Source organism: Nyctibius grandis, chromosome 23 (assembly GCF_013368605.1).
Source record: "Nyctibius grandis isolate bNycGra1 chromosome 23, bNycGra1.pri, whole genome shotgun sequence".
NCBI lineage: Eukaryota > Metazoa > Chordata > Aves > Nyctibiiformes > Nyctibiidae > Nyctibius > Nyctibius grandis.
Genome location: NC_090680.1, coordinates 928999 through 951997, shown reverse-complemented (window position 1 = coordinate 951997; position 22999 = coordinate 928999). Strand labels below are relative to the sequence as shown.

The following is a 22999-nucleotide window of genomic DNA, read 5'->3' as shown; positions in this document are numbered from 1 at the left end:
AAATTGAGTTTAATCCTGTATTTTCTGGAGTTATTTAGAGAATATAAATATAATTTTGAAAAAACGGTGTCTTTGCAGTCTAGTATAAACTACCATATATCAAAAGTTAAGAAAAACTCTTTTACTGAAGAATTGTATTATACACCATGTGAACAATTATATTGGATATTGCATATTATTACTAGTGTGATTTTTCTTTTTCAGCTAATGAAATAGATCATGGTATCTTAGGCAGTAAGAGATTGTTGTAATGTTCTGCACAGTATATTAAAATGTTCATTGGTGGAATATTGGCAAGCCCAGATAATCAGTTTCCTATGTTCATTTAGGTAAATTGGTTGTGTAAATATTACTTTAATGATACATACGTGCAATTCACTGTAAGAATATTCACTTAAAATGGTTTAAAAGAGAATTTAAAGGCAAGTAACAAAGCTGAACAAAGATTCATGCTGAAGTTGTAGCTGCATTTGTAATTGTTCTGTTTCAAATAAATTGTTTCAAATATTGCACATAAACTGTATGTCCGAGGGAGCGCAGACTTGCCTCTAGAGACAGCAGGCCAAAAAAAGGAGACAAAAAAGCAAGCTGGTTAATGTGGAGAAAAGCAGTCCTGGCTCCATCTGCTGTCTGTTTTTTCTCTCCCCCTTTTTTTGGGGAGAGGCACTTTCTGTCTTAGGGCATTCGGGGCAGTTAGGTCCTCGATTTCTTTGAACACAGACTGATGTTTTAGGATACTTTTTTTTCTGCTTTTCCCTGCTATTGAGGTAAACCAAAACTATCAATGGTGAGCAGAAAACGCAACACAAAGTAGATCATTTTCCATATATCAAAAGTTAAGAAAAACTGTATTACAGCTTGTCCCTGTTCTTCTGTTGAATAGGCTTGATGTTCAGAATCACTTCTGAGGCTGCTCTAATTCCTACCAAAATCTCAATCATAAAGACATTTTTTTTTTCTGCCTTAACTATGTACAGTATAGTTTGGCTCTCCTTCCAAACTGGTTTTTTCCTTTATTTAGAGTCCTAATTAATATGAATATTTTACTTTAAAAATGTCATTTACTTGGAGGTTCAATAGACTTCAACAATATTTTTTATTCTACAAATGGCAGAATTTTGCATTCGCAAGAACTTCCCAACTGGAATTAGTGTACGTACTCAAATTTGGAAAATGGCTGCAAAACAGAAGTAACACTTTCGAGTCAATCCTAGAGTTCAAGAATTTTTACTGAACTATGATCCTGAAAAGATGTACGTCACTGCTTCTAATACATAATTCTGTCTCAGTAACAGGACCCCATTAAAATTTCCAAATGAAAAGTCTGCCTGTAGATTGCAGAAATACTGACAATACAAAGCAGATGCTAAATAGATAGGCAAGGATGCAAGTAAGTCTTTAAAAATATTGAACTTTACATTTTTAGATCTAAAAAATAGTAGAAAGCTCCATTCATAGCTAAACATCAGAAAAACTCACTGTGACTGGAATTGCTAGAAATTCAAACTTTATTATAGAGAGGATTTCTAAAATTTAGTAATGAAAAAGATCATTTGTGAAATATATGTTTTTTCACATGAGGAAGAACATTTATTCACAAGAATACAGAAAACTCAAATATAATAGGAAATTAGTAATGCAGTTAGGCCAAACATTCAACAAACTAGAAAATACTACAATTCATAATTCCTGATGTTTTTGTGATGTGAGAGGTAAAACCATTTTTATAGTATGTAAGTCTAGTTCCATCTTAGATGTCGGAATAAAAAATTTTATATTTCAATAATCCTACCACTTGAGAAGATGAAGTTAAAAAAAACCCAAAGAGTTGTGGAGATCTTTTTTGTTAATGTAGACTTTTATCAAAAGTGAGTTACTTTTCTACAGCTTACAGAAGTAGCATATGTTTCTGGATTTTTGCAGTCTAGAAACTCATACTTAGACATTCTTTTAAAAGCCATCCTTTATCAGCAATAATTAAGATGTGAGATGAGTAAGATTTTTTTTTTTGTTTTAAGGAAGTGGTTATTTGCTGAAAAAGATACATTTGGTTGTTCCCAAACTACTTGTGAATATCAGTTCGAGTGTTTCCAGCTGTAATGGGAGAGTTGGAGTGATACAGCTGTTGAAATAATCAGCTGCCTTTTACTCAAGAGGTTGGCAATTAAGGAATCCCTTTTGTTGAAGTTGTTCCATAGGGACTGCTGAATGCTTCAGCAGACACAGGTCATGAGCAAGATAATGTCAAGGAAGAAAAAAATATCTTGGAAAGTTAAATTTCATTCAGTTCAAAGCACTTCCTCTCCAATCCCAACCATATACTAAAAAAAAGAGTCAATCCTAGAGTTCAGTATTAGATTAAATATTATAAAATATTATTATTATTATTATACTTTTTAAAGCTATTATTTGTTACGCAATTTTAGATAAGTAGTCACACACAAAATGAATTACAGTTCATTTTTATGTGTATTTGTATAGTCTAGTCTAGTTATTTTCAATCTTTTTCTTATGTTAAAGTTCTCCCTTATCAGATTCTTCCTCATAAGAATAAAGCAGGTCATATTGGTCATAACATCCAGGTTAAGATAACTTAAAATATTATTTGAGGCAGTCTTCAAATTCAAGGATGCATTGCATCATGCTCAGTTCATTTATTCCCCAAGGTATCGCTGCAAAAATTAGAATTAAAAGCATAGTATTATAAATAAAGATTAAGAAAGGATGAGTGGTTCTGTTGTTCACTTTGAGATCATCTTCTCTGGCATCTTTGGGTTTTTACATTGATATTAAGGATTTTTACCTCGTAGACTCAATTCAGTTTATTGGTTTATTGGATCTCTTCCCCTGGACGTGTTCCATTTCTTTCTGTTGAGGGTGAGGTTATTTGTGACAGTGTTTTAAAAGCGTATTACATGTCTTTTTTTTATTCAATTTACAGTTCAGCTGCCTTGCATATTGAGGTTATCTTTCAGTGTACATATAAGCAATATATACCTGTTGTATGTTGGAATATACTTTGCAATCTACTCTGTTACAACAAAACCATTTAAAATACTACTGAGTAAAGAGCATTTCTAGAAATTGACATGAGTGAATTACCCCTCTGTATTCACAATACTGTATCTTTTTAAACACTTGAAATGTATTGCAAATACTACAACATATAGCAAAATATAGATTCTCTTCCTATATGCATAACATAAAACATACCTGCTGTTATCTGGGGTTCCAGTTCGATCACTTTGCTCGTTTGTTCTGTTTCAGACGGTTCGCCACGGGTTTCCTTACCTACCCACTGCCTTAGCTTTTGACCCAGTTCAGAAAATTCTGGCAATTGGAACAAGAACAGGAGCCATACGAATGTATCCTTTCTCGTTCAGAATTTACACCATTTCTATGTATTTGCTATACAGTGATGTGAATCATCTTCTACAAGCACTCGGGTAAGCTTATGGTTTATGTTGTTGCATTCTACTTCATTTTGCTTTACTTAGATGGAACAGAAAAGGATGTGCTGTTGAGGAATTACCATCAGGTCTTTAAGGTGTCCAAATAAATTTTTTTTATTAAGGTTTTGACGTATGGTTTTGGCATATACTGGTTAATATAAAGCAGAATTATTTTTTTTGTTTTTCAGCATGAAAAGTAGACACTTTTCAGTATGTAAAGGTAGACTATGAAGTGGTAATGAGCAAGTTGTGAATGTTGTGCTAGCAATAAATAACTTTGTTGCTTGCCAACTGTAGACATCTTCACCGTAAATGTTTATGTATGAGATATTGTTTAGACTCTTTCAAGTGAATGGTGGGAAATAAGTGATTTTAGGGCAGAATTCGTCTCTTCCTGGAGGAGAATATTAAACGCTCTAAAAGTGTCTGTTTCTCTTCACTAATTACAAAGGTACATCAGTGCCAGCTCTTTATATATATTTTTATACAGTAGGAATTTTAAGTTAGAAGTCTACACAGAATAAATTGAATATAAATGTAATGAAAATTTGAAAACTTTGATTTAAAAAAAAATCTGAAGGGACTATTTAAATGTGATGTATTTCAAAATGTTTCTCTGCATAATTTCCTTAGTTTGTTACGCTTCAAATGTATTCCAATTTGGTGAAAATACATAAAAAGTAAGGAAAAAAAGAAGAAAGAATATTATAGGAAGGTTTAAAAGTTACAGGATACAGAAGTAATAAGCCAGTATTGTTTACAACCTTTTTGTAGCTAAATAAATTCTGGCTTGAAAGTAGGGGACAATGCTGTATAAAATACCAATCTAATCTTTTCTGGTTCTTTTGCTGCCGTTGTTCCCAAGGTAACTATGAACCTAATGAACCCAAAGGCAGGTTACAAAATAAAGAAAAATATCATCCTGGAGAACCAGTCTGTGCTTCATGTAACATGACTAAAGCTTTGTTTCCTACATTTTTGGGTTCTCTTGTTCTGAACAGTTACATTTTCATAAGCCTCATTTTCTGTCTGATCCAGAACTTTTCACAAGACTCAACTAAAACTCCAGTTGTGCGACAAGCTTTGCTTTGGTAGTTCTACTCTTAATATTTACCTATATGAAGTAGATTGAATATATTCTGTTCAATTACAAAGAGGAAAATCCCCTTGAATTTGTGCAGTTCTGGGAAAGTGCAAGTCTTGTAGTCATGCTTTCTTCTTTTAGGAAGTATGCAAGGTTAGAAAGCTGGAAACTTCATTGATAACTTCTATGAGTGAGGGTATTGGAAGTTTCATGGGTGATGCAGAGGTAGGAAGAAGACCTCGCAGATGATTGACTCCTGAGCCTACCTCTTCTTTCCGTCTCAGCAACCTGGCTTTTGTAGGAGCAGTGCATCCTATACCTTTATAGATCTCTCCTTTAAGAAAAATGCAGGTACAGAGCCTGAATTAAAACAGAACCATGTAGAATTAAGTTAAACCTGCGTGTCTCCTGCCACAGGAATGGAACATGCAGTGGAAAATTAGCTATATCCCTAACCTTATATAAAAATCTATATATATCTTCTATGGAAATGGATTATAAAGGGTGAGAGGAAGAAGGGAGAAGAATGTTTTTCAAAGCACTCTTCCCTTTAATATCTCTTCTCCAGTTTTGCTAGCAAACCCCTACCTCATTTACAGAAAATTTTCTAGCAGTTCTAGTATCTGAATCAAACAAAAGCATCAAGATTACCAGGGCATATTTTTTTTTTTTAAAAGACGTCTTCTCATAACATAAGTGCTTCTCAGCTTAGGCGTACAGAGCCTGGTTTGCTTAATTGAGCACTGAGTTAATGGAAGCTGTGCTTTGAAGACAGAGGGTGCCATAAAAGGAATTACTTATTTATTCATTTTAACTAAGGCTTCTCTACTTGCCTCTCAAAGGCTCACAGAACATATTACATAAAAAGCCTAGTTGTGGACTAATAACTTTGCATTTGTACACAAGGCTTGAATGGTAATCAGTGAAACAGGGCCTGGGACCACGTATGGAGCACCACTCTAAGCCAATCGTGCTGCAACCATTTGTAATTGTTAAAATTGGGCAATAAAATTCAAGTCAAGATGTATTACATCTGAAAATACAATTAATAGTGGAATTTTTTAAGCAAATGTATAGATTTTAGCAGCTCTGAGCCTTCCACACTATCCTGTAAAAATACTTTTTAACAGAGCCACACAATTTCATTCTGCCATGAATGTGTTCGCTAACAGAAAGAGAGAATTCATTCCACAAATGTGTTGTGTTTGGCTGGTGCTTCTAAACAGTGCTGTGGATGGAGTGAAAGGACAGACTATTTGGCTACCATCAGAGAAATGCAACCAACTACTTATTTGTTTATTGGTAGCACCAAAAGGGCCTAGTTTGGATCAGACTCCATTGTGCTGAGCAACACAAAGGCACAGCAAGACAGAATTTATGTTTAGTAATCATGTGATGATGTAGAACAAGTTTTCCTATGACCAGCGTAAGTCACATAATGGTATTGTTGCTTCCCTGTCTTTCTAAAAGATTCACAAAGTATTGGTGTTTCTATTGGTCACAAGTTAACAGGTCTCAAAAGACAAGCTGTTTCCAAAGAAAATGAAGCATGTACCTCGGTGTTGCGAATTAATGTTTAACATCACGCCGTCAGGTGATCATTCCAAATGATCCAGCAGCAGCACTGGAATTGACTATGCTAAATGGGCCTGAAATAGAGCATATTATTCATAAGCTGGCATTACAGTACAGAGATAAATGGAAGTTCATTTTGGTATGAGAGTCGATTTGTCTTCTCCTAGATTTCTTTTCAGGCTGCTTTAGATGCAACTGCTATAGCTTCTATAGCAATGGGAATTGCTGTTGCTATGCTCTACTGATCCTAGCAGTCTCTGTGGGATTCTCAAGGAACTTCAAACAACAATGTAGGTTTCACCTACACTGATGACTGCTGGGTACTGGGTCCTCATAGGGACAGCTGTGCTCCAGCCGCAGAATGAGCGTACTGCAAATCTTCGAAGAACGACTGTCGTGGTATTACTAACACAAGCTAACAAAATCTGCAAATAAAGGGAGAAAACCCTGTCTTGAAACAATTGCTATGCCATCTGGTCATTCTTTTCCTTTGTCCTAAACACAGCAAATTTTTATGTCCCCTCTGAGGACTTTTTTCATATTTGAAGCCTGTTCTCAGCTCCCATACCTTTGATCATTGCTCAGATCATTGCTTAATACCACTCTACTTGGACTATCATTGCTTCAGGCAAATACATTCAGATGAAGAGGGGCTATGAAATTGAATTCCTTTTCTTATTGTCTCCATATCCTTCTTCTCTAGTCCCAGTCTGGAGAACCTTCTGACATTACACAGAATAAAATGAAGTGTACAGTCTCTGGTTACTATCAGAGAAGGTTCTTCATCACCATACAAGGGGCTGAGAAACTAAGAGACTTGGTCAGACTTAAGTCTCTTCCTCATTTCAGAGGAAAAAGAGAAGTCTGGGGGTTTGTCACATTCTCGATCTGAGTAAATAGTTTAAAATCAGTGCTGTTAGCAGTGATTATTCCAGTATCAGATCTGAAGAAATGGCACGTTGCTTTCAGATTTCAGGATGCATATTTCTATATTGTTATTTATTCAGCTCACAAATGCATGTTAAAATTCATTATAGGTACTTTCTGGAGTCACTGAGTCCTCTCCTTTGGACTTCTACCACATCAAAGATGTTACTAAGCCACCTACTACAGGGGCCCTGGAGACAGAGGATAAAAAGAAGGTGGAGTTACTGAATGCCTTCTTTGCCTCTGTCTATACTGCTGGAGGCTGTCCTGAGGAGCCCCGGACCCCTGAGGCCCCAGAAGAAGTCAGGATAGAGGAGGAATCTGTCTTTGTTAATGAGGACTGGGTCAGGGACCAATTAAGCAACCTGGACGTCCATAAATCCATGGGCCCTGATGGGATGCACCCGCGGGTGCTGAGGGAGCTGGCGGAAGTCATTGCTAGGCCACTCTCCATCATCTTTGCTAAGTCGTGGGCAACGGGAGAGGTGCCTGAGGACTGGAGGAAAGCGAATGTCACTCCAGTCTTCAAAAAGGGCAAGAAGGAGGACCCGGGTAACTATAGACCGGTCAACCTCACCTCCATCCCTGGAAGGGTGATGGAACAACTTGTCCTTGGTGCTGTCTCTAGGCACATCAAGGATAGGGGGATCATTAGGGGCACTGAGCATGGCTTCACCAAGGGGAAGTCATGCTCAACCAACTTGATAGCCTTTTATGAGGACATAACCCGGTGGATAGATGATGGTAAAGCTGTGGATGTGGTCTATCTCGATTTCAGTAAAGCGTTTGACACGGTCTCCCACAGCATCCTCGCAGCTAAACTGGGGAAGTGTGGTCTGGATGATCGGGTAGTGAGGTGGATTGTGAACTGGCTGAAGGAAAGAAGCCAGAGAGTGGTGGTCAATGGGACAGAGTCCAGTTGGAGGCCTGTGTCTAGCGGAGTGCCTCAAGGGTAGGTACTGGGACCAGTTCTATTCAATATATTCATTAATGACTTGGATGAGGGAATAGAGTGCACTGTCAGCAAGTTCGCTGATGACACCAAACTGGGAGGAGTGGCTGACACACTGGAAGGCTGCGCAGCCATTCAGAGAGACCTGGACAGGCTGGAGAGTTGGATGGGCAGAAATTTAATGAACTATAACAAGGGCAAGTGTAGAGTCCTGCATCTGGGCAAGAACAACCCCATGTATGAGTACAAGTTGGGGACAGACCTGTTGGAGACCAGCGTAGGGGAAAGGGACCTGGGGGTCCTAGTGGACAGCAGGATGACCATGAGCCAGCAGTGTGCCCTTGTGGCCAAGAAGGCCAATGGCATCCTGGGGTGTATTAGAAGGGGTGTGGTCAGCAGGTCAAGAGAGGTTCTCCTCCCCCTCTACTCTGCCCTGGTGAGGCTGCATCTGGAATATTGTGTCCAGTTCTGGGCCCCTCAGTTCAAGAAGGACAGGGAACTGCTAGAGAGAGTCCAGCGCAGAGCCACGAAGATGATGAAGGGGGTGGAACATCTCCCTTATGAGGAGAGGCTGAGGGAGCTGGGTCTCTTTAGCTTGGAGAAGAGGAGACTGAGGGGTGACCTCATTAATGTTTATAAATATGTAAAGGGCAAGTGTCATGAGGATGGAGCCAGGCTCTTCTCAGTGACATCCCTTGACAGGACAAGGGGCAATGGGCGCAAGCTGGAACACAGGAGGTTCCACTTAAATACGAGGAAAAACCTCTTTACAGTGAGGGTAACTGAACACTGGCACAGGCTGCCCAGAGAGGTTGTGGAGTCTCCTTCTCTGGAGACATTCAAAACCCGCCTGGATGCGTTCCTGTGTGATATGGTCTAGGTAATCCTGCTCCGGCAGGGGGATTGGACTAGATGATCTTTCGAGGTCCCTTCCAATCCTCAACATTCTGTGATTCTGTGATTCTGTGATGTCTGGTGGTCGCGATCCCCTAGTTGTGGTGTCTGCTGTATGACCCCGCTCTGCACAAGCGTAGATGAGGCCTTACAAAGTTGTTGCACAGGTGGGCTGGTCCCAAGGAAAAGATACCATCCGGCCTCCGCAGGACTTATCTCTTCCTTCATCCAGAGCTGTAAATCACAACAATTAAGGCACAGCAGGGGTATTGTTCCGTTCCCAAGACCCTTATCTCTTGCCAGACTTGCAGGCCTCTGTAGTACACATCCCCTCCTCCAGCCAGAGTTGTCAAACAAGTTGTTTGAGGCACACAAACTCTGTCCGTCACAATGGGATGCCGCAGTATCAGCGGGACAAAACAGGTAACTGTTACTGTTGGACAAAAAGACATGGTAACATGGAAAAGGAAGATCCTTTGGAAGTTTCCAGAACCTTGAAAGTCTAGAAAATTAAGCTGCTGCTTTTGAATAGTTTCTTTATTTCTTTACTGCTTCAAATGGAGAAAAAATGGAAAGTAGACAGATCTCTAAAGAAAATAAGTCACAGGAACTTACATTTTTTTATCACTTAAAGGTTTTATAAATAGGTACTGTAAGGAAGTCAAAGAATTCCAATTAATGATTTTTGGACATCAGTTAGAGCAGCAGAGGATAAGAGGACGGACTAGATGACTTTTTGAAGTCTCTTGATCTGTTTTCTCTGAGTTCTACGTTATTTTTAATGTTACAAAGAATATCTTGGCTGCATACAATTTGAAAAATTATGTAAAATATATTCTCCTGCAACCTTGCATATAAATACGTACTACTTTTCTACTCTGCGTAGCCATTTATAATAAAAATCTTACTTTATCTATGTGTGTGGTTTTACTACTTTGATACATTAATTAATTGATACATACTTTAATGAATTTTTTTCTCCTACGTGCATGGTGTATGCAATTAGACATTAAAAACTGAAGTCTAGCATCAGTATAGTCAGCGTTGTTTGTTATATCTTTCCTTTCCAAGCTAAAAAAGAAAAAAAAAATCATTCTATTTTGCAAGCTTTTGGACATTTTACTTAAATAAAAATTTGATATATTTTTTCTGTGTGCATCAAATGATGACCAAATAATAAATGTGGATAAACTTCGATTCCTGTTACCACACATACACTCAGTTTTTCAATTTTACAAACTGTGAACGTTATAACAGTGTGTCATGTAGAGATTATTTGGTCTATAAACAATTATTGCTGCAAAAACTGAGTACACACAGTTTGTGACTACAGAAATCCTTAGATCAGTAGCCAAAGGAAACTGAGCTTGCTTAACTCTAAAAAAAACAGAATACTTTTTAAATTGTCTAGGCACATAACTTGAGGTGTATCATCTTAGGCTCATAATTTGAGAGTTGGAGCAATTCTTGCTTTCTTGGCTTAGCAAATGATGGAAAAGAAATAAATGCTTCAGCAACGATTAGTTCATGTTAATACTGTTGATCTGGTTCCTCTTGTGGCCGAAGGTCAGGCTGACTGCTAAAAAGAGAAAGTGGTGGAGCAAAAAGCCACTGGCTTAGAGTGGGGTTGTTATTAGAGGTGGCTCAGTAAATATTGTCCTTTCAGCTGTAAGCTGAGCTGGGATTTCTGCAGAAATTGTTGCTTCTGTTTTATTTCACCGAGTTCAAGAGGCCAATTCTGAGTGCTGAACCAAATAATATGAATAATGTAAGGTTTAGGAAAAGTACAGATTTCCAGTATAACAGTCATATTCTGTCAGTTGAATTTATATATATATATATATGTATGTTTATATATATGTGTGTGGGTATAGGTATAGGTATATGTATGTAATTCCCAAGTTTTTTGTTTTATTGAAAGGATTTGGCAGCAATTGGAAAGGTATTAAGGAGATATAGAGTGAGATCACCTTTCTTCAAGACTTGTGTTAGTTTATGGTGTGGGATCTGAAAACCAGAACCAGGCCAATATTTATTTTGTCTGTTTTCTCCAGGCTATCTACACAGCTTGGTTTTCCGTGGTTATTGCCTCAGGTTAGTTTCTATCTCCACATGTTGCAAGAGAAAAAAAAAAAAAAGATAAATAGACCATGTTTGCTAGATTCTGATAAATGAGCTATTGTGCATCCATGGATTCCTTAGAAGTCTCTTGCCTTCCTTTGTCCTCCTTTAGGATTTTCTAGTGTCTTCTCATTGTACTTCCATCTTGTTTCCAAGGTCTCCAGGATGTAAATGGAAGGATTTTCACTGTAGAATTCTTCTATGTGCTAGCAACATGTACGTACGTATCAGTCTGACATGGATTTTCAGTAGTTCACAAATAGGATTTCATAAGCTGGATATTGTTTGTCCCTGACTGTTCTTTGGGTTGCAGTATCTTCCTTTCTTCTTTTCTAGGTTCTTTGGTCAGCATTCTGATCGCTGTGCTTTTAACTGGTTCAGGCAAATGCACACTGACTACATAGGGTGCTGCAGTCTACTCTCATGTTATCCCTAATCTTTCTGATTTTTGGCTTGCTTTTTAAAGGAAATTTCTTTGATTTTCTCAGTATTTTGTGCAGTCCAGCTTTTGCCAGGATTTACATTATTGGTTTCCCCACCCATTACTGAGTTAATAATGGGAGGTGACCATATCAGTGTTGTAGAGTCGGCTTCACAATATGGATTCTGCTGGTTAAATACTGAGTCTCCAGAGCTTTGAAAGCGGTCTCTGAAAAATCCAGCGACTACTGCATCTGCAGAGTGGAGAAGCAGCACTGAAAACTTACTGCAGGGTGAGTCAGATGAAACACAATGAAAGAACATTTTAGGGATTTCTACAGTTTTGGCAATCATTGGAGTGACATTGACATTTTTCAAGGTAAATTTTGTGTTTCTGGAGATTGTCTATACAAGCATTATGCATCATGCAGCCTCTTTGAAAACTTTAAATGTTCCATGGTCTTCATTTGTCCTCTACAAAAGAATAAATTTCACTGTGACTGAGGCAGTGTCTTCACTCGTTGAGCAGACACTGAGTATGTGCCAAATGCAGCAGTGAACAAGTTGAGTGTGGTTTGCTTATCCGGAGATTTTTTTTCCCAGGCTGGATGGCTTTTACTTTTGTTTTCTAGAACTGTAGAAGAAACATCTTCTGAACAGCAATCCATGAGGAAATGAAATGGGGAGGTGTGGGGTCTAGGGTTCACTGCCTGTTTTGGAGGAGCAAGTTAGCATATGAGGTCTCAGCTTGTCTGCTCTGCTTACATGTGACTCGTATAGGGAGTCGTGGTGCATGACAGCATGTCTGACAAAACAGGGTGAACCTCTTACACAGACAGAACAGGACCAGAAAGTAGGGGGTGTGCAGTGAGGGCTCTGATTTTGGCAGAAGTGTATGGGCTTATGGCTGAAGAATGGAGCATGCAGGTGCAGGGGTGGTACAACCAATGGCTAGAAGAAATGAAGGGTGCTCTGGGTGTGGTACCTTTCTCAGTTAAATGGAGATTTCTGATATGTGCCTCATAAAGAAAGGAAGTATTATGTATTTATTTTATCAATGCTGCAATCTTCAGATTGGAGACTGATGTCCAGTCTGGACACTAATGTCCTTAAATAGGATGAATTAAATTGTATTTTTCTTTAACAACTCAAAGATATCTGTGTAGTTCAGGGATTTTAAAGCTTTTCAGAAATCAGTTTATGTATATAACTGTTATAACTCTTCTGAAAATATAACCCTCTCATACACATTAGTACGTGATTTTTGGAGCTAGGTTAAGAGAGGATCATGAGCAGCAGAATTCTCTCAGACTTTAGCCTACAGCTGTGGAAAGATACTACAGGTTGACTATTTCATAGTTAGCAGGGCTAATGTTTTGAGGGAGGCTAGGCCCAAGGCGAAACTAGACTGTTTTCTGTTGCTTCTCTCATTATGTTACCTTACTTTGTTCTGTGGGCTGCAAATGTCTGGATATTCCATTTTCCTCTTCTCTCTACTGCAGCCTTTCCATTTCCCATTTAGGGATCCATGGCAGTTCTCACACAGTGTAAGAATACCTTCTGTTTAATTATCACTTTTTCATTCTGAAGAAATAAGCATAGTGAACTATTTTACTGAAACTCTGAAATAAAAAGGAATTACAAGTTGATAGTGAAAGACAAATTACAGCCTTTGCTATTTTAATAAGTAGTATTTATGCAGTTACAGAACCACAGGAGCATTTTCTGTGATTATATAAATTATAAGATAACCCACATGTTAAAGTACAAATAGCAATAGTAACAACCATGTAAAATTTATAACTAATTAACTGATAAATTATTACTGTAGACCAAACTATGAAAGATCACAACTGGTACATAGCAACAAACAACCACTGTGTTCTCCTTTTGTAGATTTACATATCTTTTAGTAAAATAGTCTTGAATTTTCAAAATATTGCTGGTTTTATTACCTTGTTTATGTAACATGCTATGTATAGATTTCATGTGTCAGACCTTGTTCTGCTGATTTTGGGTACCTCACAGGTACCTCAAAGAGAATTGGAGTTTAGCCTTTCATAGGAATCTGGCCACGACTCATTTGCCACTGAAAATTGGAGGTTCTAACATATATACACACTATACACACGTATGTGTATGTATGTATTTTATTTATATGTATGTGTGTGTATATATATATATAAGCTGTAATCACCAATAAGTGTTCTGCATATAGAATAAGACATGGTCTGATAGATTGAAAGCTATATGTGTGTAAGGTCAATTCAAGTTAAATAGTTATCTGTAGAATTTGATGACATCTCTTGTTTTACCTCCAGATACATAATTTGTGAAGGGTAGAAGATAATTTGTGGAAAAAAACTCAGCCAGTTGAAAACAAAACCTCAAAATATGGAGGTCAGAAAAAAAAAATCCTAGTTTTTTTTGTAATATAAAATAACTATCTGAGGTGTTCTTCAAGGATAAGTATATTTAGTCAATCTGATTCTTTCTGAGTCTATGAAATAAAATAGTTACCAAAATAGTATGTTAACAATGTATAGCAAGATTTTACACATATTTATATATCCCAAATATTGTGGTGATGGAATTATGTACAGCTGTCTGCAGAGCGTTACTGCATCACTTTTTATCAAAGCCAACCAAAAATAATAACTAGCCATTTGGCTGATACATTTTTAAAAATAGCTTATTAGTCATCGGAATAGTGCAAAACCATACAAATACCATGTGACAACAAAAATAACTGTTGGAAAGACTTATTGTATGACATAACTGAAAATATAAAAAATATACCATATGCTTCCCCAAGTGTTTTCCAGATCCCAAATAAAAAAAAATACGAATTTCAAAGAAGTCCCATATGTGTTTTGGATAACAGTAAGTGTTGAGTCCCCCATAGGTACAGACGCACGTAATGTGTCAGATAAGCCAACAGGCATAGCATGGGCGTAGTATGGTCTCCCTCCTCATGGGAGCACGTTAATCATTGACAAATGTGCCAAGAACACTGTAGGTGCATTCTGTTCCCCGTATCACTTCTATTAATGACAGCTTCTATTCAGCGTGCAAAATGTGCTGAGACCTCGTACAGGTTCAAGAGAAGTAAGCTTATGGAGACTTAGTCTGTATCAGCAGGTCAGAATTTGGAGCAGTTTTTTTGTCACAAAAGTATCTTTTGGTTTTCTTTTATAGCCTTATGGGAAAGTACTAACTGCCAGCAACACAGCAATGTGTTGTAGCAATAGGCAGGTCCTCTAGCTGCACTGGGAGGCAAAGTGCATGTGGACTTGCAGTCCTGGGAACTGTACTATCCCCAAACTATTCAGCTCGAATTTTAGAGCATTGTGGGAGCACAGTTCAACAGAGGCCTCTTGGAGTAAAGCAACAGTGCCACAGCTCTTTAGTTGGTTGGCTTATCTTCCCCAGCAGAACGCTCTAGTTCACTTGCTCATTTGATTCTGTTGCACCAGCAATGTTTAAGAGACATATTTTTTATTCCTAAGCCAGGAATTATAACAGATGGCATCGCTTTTGCTTGCTTGGTTGTGTTTCAGTAAATGGTTCTATTGGACAGCTGAAGGAGATGTCTTCCATTTACCTTGTGGTGGTTTCATCTATGTTCCTTGATGGCTGTGTCCCTGGGGGGAAGGTTGTGTCCCTGGTATGCTGCTGAGTCCTCTCAGCCAGGGGAAGTTTCCAGTTGCGGGGAAAGAGTAGGGAGTGGGAGACGGCATTCCCAGGAGCTTGGTGCACTGGTGGCTCTGCTGGATGACAAAGAAGAAATATTTTAGAGGTGCCAAAGAGGGACTGTATACAGTTAATGGGCCTACTTTGCAGGTGTACAGTGTGGAGGTTTCTTCTCCTTAACTTGTATTTGGAGCTACCTCTCTCCCAAAGGATCTGAGTTTTCTTCCTTTCCCTTGGTTTTTTTTGCGCCCTGAGGAGAGCCAATGTCAGCAACTCTGAGCCCTTGGGTAGCTCTGGGGGTCACCCACTTGGGAGGAAAGGAGTAGGTGGTTCATGATCATGATGGGGCCAAGGGGCAATGTTTCTCCTGTGTTCAGGATGGCAAATTTGCAGGAAGACCAGAAAAGAAACTTTTTGTTCCACTGCCATTCCTTAATTTTGAAATACTTTTTGCATTACAAAGTTTTGATTGTCCTACACTAGGTCAGTGACCTCCTGGTAGGAATGACCTCATCTTTCTGCCTCTTGCAATCACTGATCAGCTACATCCTTCATTCCTTGCTATCTTCATATTTCAACCCCACTTTTTTAAACATTTCTCTCTATCCCAGTGTGTTTGTGCATGTGTGCACGCTTGTCTTTACCAGTCTGATTAAGTTTTTTGAGCTAATTTAGCAAATATATTCTGGTCCTTGTCCCACAAAGGCTTCTCTAATAAATATATATTCCTTTGGAAAGTTGATAGACTATTGAGCTTCAAGTATTGGAAATCTCCTGCTCATTTTGGTAAGCCACAGGACGGGGGGCGACAACTGAAAGCGGGCAGTCCAATTTCCAAATTCAGAATCACCCCAATGTTTTCCTACACAGACACCCTAAGCAATGTGATGCTTACGTGCATTGAAGTGAAATGGAGATAGACTTTGCTCCCTATCAACTTTTTGTGTTTATATTCATTTATCTACCTTAAAATTAATCTAGATGCTAGTTTTTATGCTGAATTTGAAACAACAGTGCTAGGAAAATTAGAGCATTTTTTTCCCATTTAGATTAGTAAATTTGTATTAGTAAAAAAGCGAATCGGGAATGTAGAGGTACAGAAACAGTTCTGTGTAGAGGTGGTCTTTATATTTTAATCTGCTTTTCAAGTCTTGCAGACAATATAGGATTAAAGAAATGCAGTTTTTGTGATTATTGTTTGTGGGATGGAATGGAATAGATACAGCTTTTATGTCACTGGATTTTCAGTAATATTTGTTAGGGTTTAACAAAATGAAAGCCAACAGTACATTTCCATGTTTAACCTCCCGAAGAAGGTTTCTGTTTTGACTTTCACATTAGTGAGAGTCAAAGGCTTTAACTAGTCAGTGGTCGCCCTTCCTCATCCTACCTACAGTTTACATACTAAAACTTCAATATGGCTACGTAAGTAATATCTCCAACTTCTGAAAATCAGTGTGGGGAGAAGATCACACAATGGTTGTGTGTGTACACTGTCAAGCTGGATTTCTCCCTGTTTTGCTCCAGGTTTCTCTTCTCTTTTTTGCTCATGCCACATGTATGATAGATTGCTCTTAGGGTTCTGTTTAGACTGTAACAGCTTTCTCTCCCTAGATGAAACCTAGCTCAAAAATTACAATTAATATGGGGACGTGTCTGGTAGGCAGTATGGATGGCTTACACCATGTCTTGCTTCCTTTGCCCAGTTTGTTTCCCTGCAGGCTTCCTCCCTCACATAACGCTGCAGAAACACAAATTAGATGGCCTTCAGGCATTTTTCTCATTGTCTTGAGTAGAGGAGACCAGGGCCCTGGTGGTGTTTCACATTGTGCTATGCTGGATCTGCAGCTGTTACTGAAGATCTGCTTCCTGAAGGAGACAACAAAACCTGTAGGTCTTTCCAGAGATTATAGCAATGGTAAAACAGGGCTGGACTGATAGTCATCCAGCCTGAACAGTCTCTGCTGGCTCTCTTCACCCTGTAGAGAGGGATTTGGATTAGTGGAAGCCACCACCCCCACTAGCACCACCTGGCAGAGCCTCAGCATGAGCGCTGTCCTTCAGCTATGGCCGTGTTCCAGTTCTCTCAAATTCTGCAAAGAATAATCCCTTGGAGGGAGGCAGAGCCCTCAGTCTTTTTAATTCGGATTGCCAAGGAAGTGTAAAAGTAGTTTTGATCCCTTTTGGTTCTTGTCCAACAAGATCTAGAACTGGGTTATTCTGAAACTAATACTGTATTAGTAAGGTAAGTTCTGAAACTGTCCTGCTTCACTGAAACATGCAGGCTTTCAGTAATTGGCATGGAAAAACTGGGATCCTGAGAGATTTCCGCTACATCCTGTTTCATTCCCAGAAGTAATCATTCTTTTCTTAAAATGCTAATACTCTTTGAAAGATACTCGGTGTTCACCAACTCTGCTTTCAAACCTTTACTCATGTTTTAACCCACGTTAACTAATGTGATTATAAATTTTAATGCAAATAAAACATAAATGTTTAATATAGCTGGCATCAAACATTAATGTAGTCTGTATAACACGATTTACAAGTGTCTGTTTAAAGTGGCAAAATCACAGTTCATACTCATTTACACCAAAAGGGCTTCCTGAAATACAGTTTAACCAGCTGCTGATTACCTTTTTCATGTAATTTGAATGGAAGGGCTGATTAACTGTGATCCATAGTGTACTTTATTTCAAAATCTGATAGAATAATTATGTGTCTCAGAAGGATTATGAAAGTGATGAAATGTAGATAACATTTAACCTATATCTTGCACTAGAAATATAGTAATGCCTCTTCCATGTAATTTGTTGCTGAAAACTTCTATTAAAAAACTTCAGTTTTACAGTAATAGAAGACAAAACTATTTAAGGTTGACGGTCTGATATTTGGAATGCCTTTTAACATTTACAGTATCATTTATACTGAACCAAGTCTAAGAAAAAAAACAACCAACCCAGTAGTTCAATGAAATTTTATCAAACTCTAAATTAAATTTTCTTATATTAAATTCTTAATTTTTTCAAATTGTATTTATCCAAACTTGAGTAGCTTCATTGCAAGTTTTGACTTCTGTTGATAGCATGTGAGTTCCTGTGTGTTTTACACATCTGTTTCTGCTTAACAAATGAAATTCTAGATTAACATCTTTCTTTATTAAGTGTCAAAAATAAGTATATTGATTCACAAAAGTGCTGAATATTAATATAGCTTAACTCAAATTTATAGAAATGTTACTTTTCTGTTTTCTTGGGGCAGGAATTAAATTACTGCCTAGCTTAACAAATTGAACCTGCTTTTAATAAGCCTTTGAATGTGAAGTATTTTCTGTGTTATACCAGAGACCTCCTGGAATCATCCAATACTAAATAGATGATAATAGAGCTGACGCAGCTGATGAATTTGAGGAATTGCTCATGAACTGACTAACAAGCTCTGAGCAGTTTCCTGTTAAGTAATAAAACTATTTCATATTTTAGGCAGCACTACACTGCCTAAAAGGAATGCGATGTATGACCTCAGCATCTATATTATCTTGCAGCTGGATAAAAACTGAAATGTCTGAATGAAAGTCTTTTAAAGTAAGTATTTCTTTTGCCATATGGATGTTATAGAGCATATTCCTTGGAGCAATGGAAATGTTCAAATGATCAAGCAAATGAACCACTAAACCACTTACCACTTGCAAAGCCTGAGTCAAGATCAGGTACTGTCTTTCTCAATTAGTACCTGTGTATTAGTGCATTTTTTTTTCTGACTAAAGTGCCCTTGCATAATATACTTCTCTGTGGATATACATAATTATGCTTAGATCTCTCAATTAAACAAAAGTGTTCTCTGGTGTTACATATGGGAATTTTGTGACATATTACTGAAAAGACTGAAAATGTGTCATCACTGGGGATCATCAAACAGTCCACTTTTACTTCAGTGCCTCAGGGTTATATCTGTACAATATGCCTTCCAGTATAATCAGAAAACGTAACAGAATGATGATTTAATTTGATTTATAAAGTTGAGTTCTTGCAGTACATATGTGAATCAGAATACAAGCTCTACCAGTGATCTGTTATTGGACAATCAGCTTTCATAACCAATTAACTGTTTTAATAGCTAGTGGTCTGGAAATTTTCAGGGAGTAAATTTCGTAAAATTAATTCTGGAATTTTTTTTTGTTTTATCAGGTTGATTTATTAGGCTCTGCATGTAATTGTGAATTTAACTTTGAAAGAAAACAGGTTGATTGTAGAAAGCATTTATTTTGTGCTTAAAGGACTTCCTATTAAATGCCTTGTTGTTAAGATGCTCATAATTTTTTGGAGAAGTAATTGCTAATTGCTGTCCCTGTTTAAAAGAGAAAGTGCAGTGTGTATTCTCAAGCTCTGTCATGACATGGATGAAGGTTTAATATATTGTTTTAGTTATATAACTTTTCCATAGCACCTAGAGGAGGAATTAATATTTGGGAAAATACCTTTTTATTTTCAGATGCTTTTAGTTTGACAGGTCTTTTGATGTTTTTAAAAAAAACTTATTATGTGATCACTTTTCATCTATCTTCTGTTGTCATCAGTTGTTCTTCATAACTGGCAGCTATGAAGAAAATCAGTACCTTGTGGTCACTGTTACAAATTACTAAAAATTCAACAACCACTTAAAGAAATCTGTGCTGTAGGAAAATATGAGAAGTCTTAAGTTTTGATCTGATGTAGAGTTTATATACATAGTCTTCCATTTTTGGCTTGAAGAGCGCAAACAAAATGTCCTAAAACCTACTCTAAACATGGAGCAAATACTGTGTTAAATATTAACATCTGAAGGCTGAGAAAAAAGAAATTAAAAATGGCTGAGTTAAAGCTACCTGTATGATTTCTTTTGTAAGAGAGAGTGTGTTAGACTGCCATCTGTGCCTCGTGCATACAGATGGCTAGCATTTGGTATAATTTGCATAGTCCTCTTAAAAGGCAGTAAATTGAATAAAATGCAGTTGTGTTATCAATTTTTTTATCTATATCTCTGTATGTTGTTGTGCAGGCTCTTAGTTACATCAAAGCAGGGAGGCTGGAACTAGATGATCTTTAAGGTCCCTTCCGACCCAGACCATTCTATAATTCTATAATTCTATTCTAGCTTTAGGATGTTCCAAAATACCCAGCCCTCTCATCTGTGGCGCAGTTTAGTTCTCCATAACCTCCAGTGTACGTTAGGACAAGAGTATTATTCTCTCCCAACTTATTCTCTCTGTAGCTTTTTACCAGGTGTGTTTATAAGCAAACTTTACAGATATGTTCCTCTTCCTATTCCCATATTTGTTGTGCCTTTGACTAAACTTGTGTCTGCATTTGCAGATTTCTCTGAAACAACAGCCCCTGTGAATATAATCAATCCACTCTTCACTCACTTCTACAGATTTCAGTTTTCACTCGTCATTGCCTTTCTTGTTTTTATCCGTATGTGTCAGTGAGCTTGCTGAGGTTTATGACTACCTGGGGAAAAAAAGAGGAAGCCCACTGTAAATGCAGACTCTTAATGTTGTTCGTTACTACTGCGAGAAGTACAGCCTCAGAATACAGAGCTTTCAGGGTGGCTGCCTGGCAATGTGGAGCTTTTACAGACCATCAACTAAATGGCTTCTTTTTAGAGGTGAATTTAGACCTAGGTGGTTGTTTCTGTTAGTTATTTTATATATATATATATATGCATACACAAATGGAAATTGAAAATTATTGATATTCCACAAATGGGATATGAAATTATTCACCTACGTGTTATTTGTGAAACATTGCTAGAGTCATTACCTCTGAGTATCTGCTTTCACAATTTGCTGTTTCATGTTTAGGGTTGATTGAGTTCAATCACATGGTGATTGTATTTGTATTCTGTTTCTGGAACAGATGATTCCCAAAATTATAAAGATCTTGGAAGATAGTCTCACCAACAGATGAAAATATATAGCCCTGTGAGTGCTGGTAATGCTTGTGGTATGTGCAGATATTTTGGGAAAGAATATAGCCTCTAAATTCATAGGAATCAAAAAATTGTGAATAGTGTTGATGTGAATTTGCATTTTACTTGAATAAATGGTCATATTTGTCACAGCATTCACTCAGCTATCCAACTGTAGTCTATAGATATACTTACCATTAAATACAAGCTATCTGTAAGTGCGTTAACCTGGAAGAAATCAAAGCTGCTGAAACCAAATTTTTCAGCCTGTATATGTCGTAACGGATATTTAACTGTTCCTGAGATTGACTCGTATATATAAGTTGTATGCATGAACAGAGAAACCTATGTCAAGAAAAATAAACAAGACAAAGGTCATTGTAGACCAAAAGCTAATGCTTATTGGTGCCAAAAAAGTTTGTCTGTATTTATAACACACATCATGTTTAGCATCCTAAGAGAGCAGCCAAGCGCAGCAGTATTTCACCTTTTCATACTGGAGGGGAAAAAAAGAACTCTTTATTCAAACAGCTGAATGAACTCAAGATACACTGAAGCTCATTGTAAAACTGAATCCTTCTGTGTTTAAACCAAAAACCACTAAGAGTTATTGTTTAACGAAGCAGTGTCCAGTGAATCCACAGCAAATAGAAGGCCATAAAGCTAGGATTAGGTGGCATGTTCTGTTTAAGGACTTCGGTGAGCTCAACTACATGTAGTTAACAGAATGTAACTTGGTAGGGCGGCACTTATTTTTTGCAAAGCAATGGAGACGTCTAAAAAACCATAAACAATATGATTTCCTGATATGCTGAGGTAATTAAGAAGTGGCATACACACATATTAAAAAACTATGTTGAATTTAATGAATAATAAAATGACATATACATTTTTACATTGTATTAAAAAAACCATTACCAAGATGATATGTGGCTCTATTTTTGATACTTGAAAGAAGTTGAGAACAAATTCTAAAACATGTAGAAACAAACCCAAGGACTATGCAAGAGCTAACAAAACTGCTGTGTGACATGAGAATAAAGGGGCTCAGGATTTTTTGGTTTTATTCATGCAGAAGATGGATAAGATACAGCTTGATCACAGTTTCACAGCAGGACATTTCTGCTCATGGGAAGTTATTTAATTTAGCACAGAAAGGCATAATGAGATCCAAAGGCTTGAAACTGAAGCTAAATGTATTGATTCTACATATAGCATGACATTCTTAATAGTGAAGATAACTAAACACTGGAGCAATATACTTCAGAAATCATGGATTCTCTGCTGTTTGAAATGTTTAGATGAAGATAAAATATCTAATGGAAAGACAAAAAACCTCAGTTTGAAGCCCATTTGAAGTACAAAACCTGGGACTGTGGCATTTATTTGTACCAGAATATGCACTCCCCTTAGTAGATAGAAAATTAATGTATGTGAGAAATTCCATGAAGGAACTGTAAAACTGTGTATTCCAGGAACTGAAAGTAGCTATGTTCGGAACTGCAAATCTAGGTGATAAAGATGATATTTTCATAATTGTTATCTTTTCACAAAATCCATCCCATGGCACAGATACAACTGACTAACCTTCTGGTTGGTTTAGTTGGTTAGTGATGTGGTTGAATCCTTCGACCATTCTATTACTTAATTATTAGGTTAAATACATTGGTGCTTTTTAAACTGATAAATCACTCAACTCAGTGGAATAGGTCTTCTGCAAGAAAAGCTGTCCTATATTCAAGTTACACGCTAAATCAATTTTACAGTTGGTTTATATAATGGAGTAACACCAGCCCACAAGCATCTGCTCTTAGGGTGCTGCATATTCCTACTCAAACATGTACCTGTCAGTGCAGATCAGATGACAGGACTCCAAGCAGCAATGCTACTTCTGCAGCACCCCACAACTCCCAAATGTTTTAAAGGAGATGC

The 22999-nt window shown here is 37.5% G+C and overlaps 1 protein-coding gene across 2 annotated transcripts in view; it reads left to right on the top strand.

The window, feature by feature from the left end:
• The window catches only part of STXBP5L (syntaxin binding protein 5L), a 116881-nt gene that overhangs the window by 11656 nt on the left and 82226 nt on the right, over positions 1 to 22999 (top strand). For both annotated transcript variants that reach the window (XM_068417410.1, XM_068417409.1), the window contains exon 2: positions 3268 to 3365. In XM_068417410.1, the coding sequence (XP_068273511.1) occupies positions 3268 to 3365 (98 nt within the window). The remainder of the gene's footprint in view (positions 1 to 3267; positions 3366 to 22999) is intronic.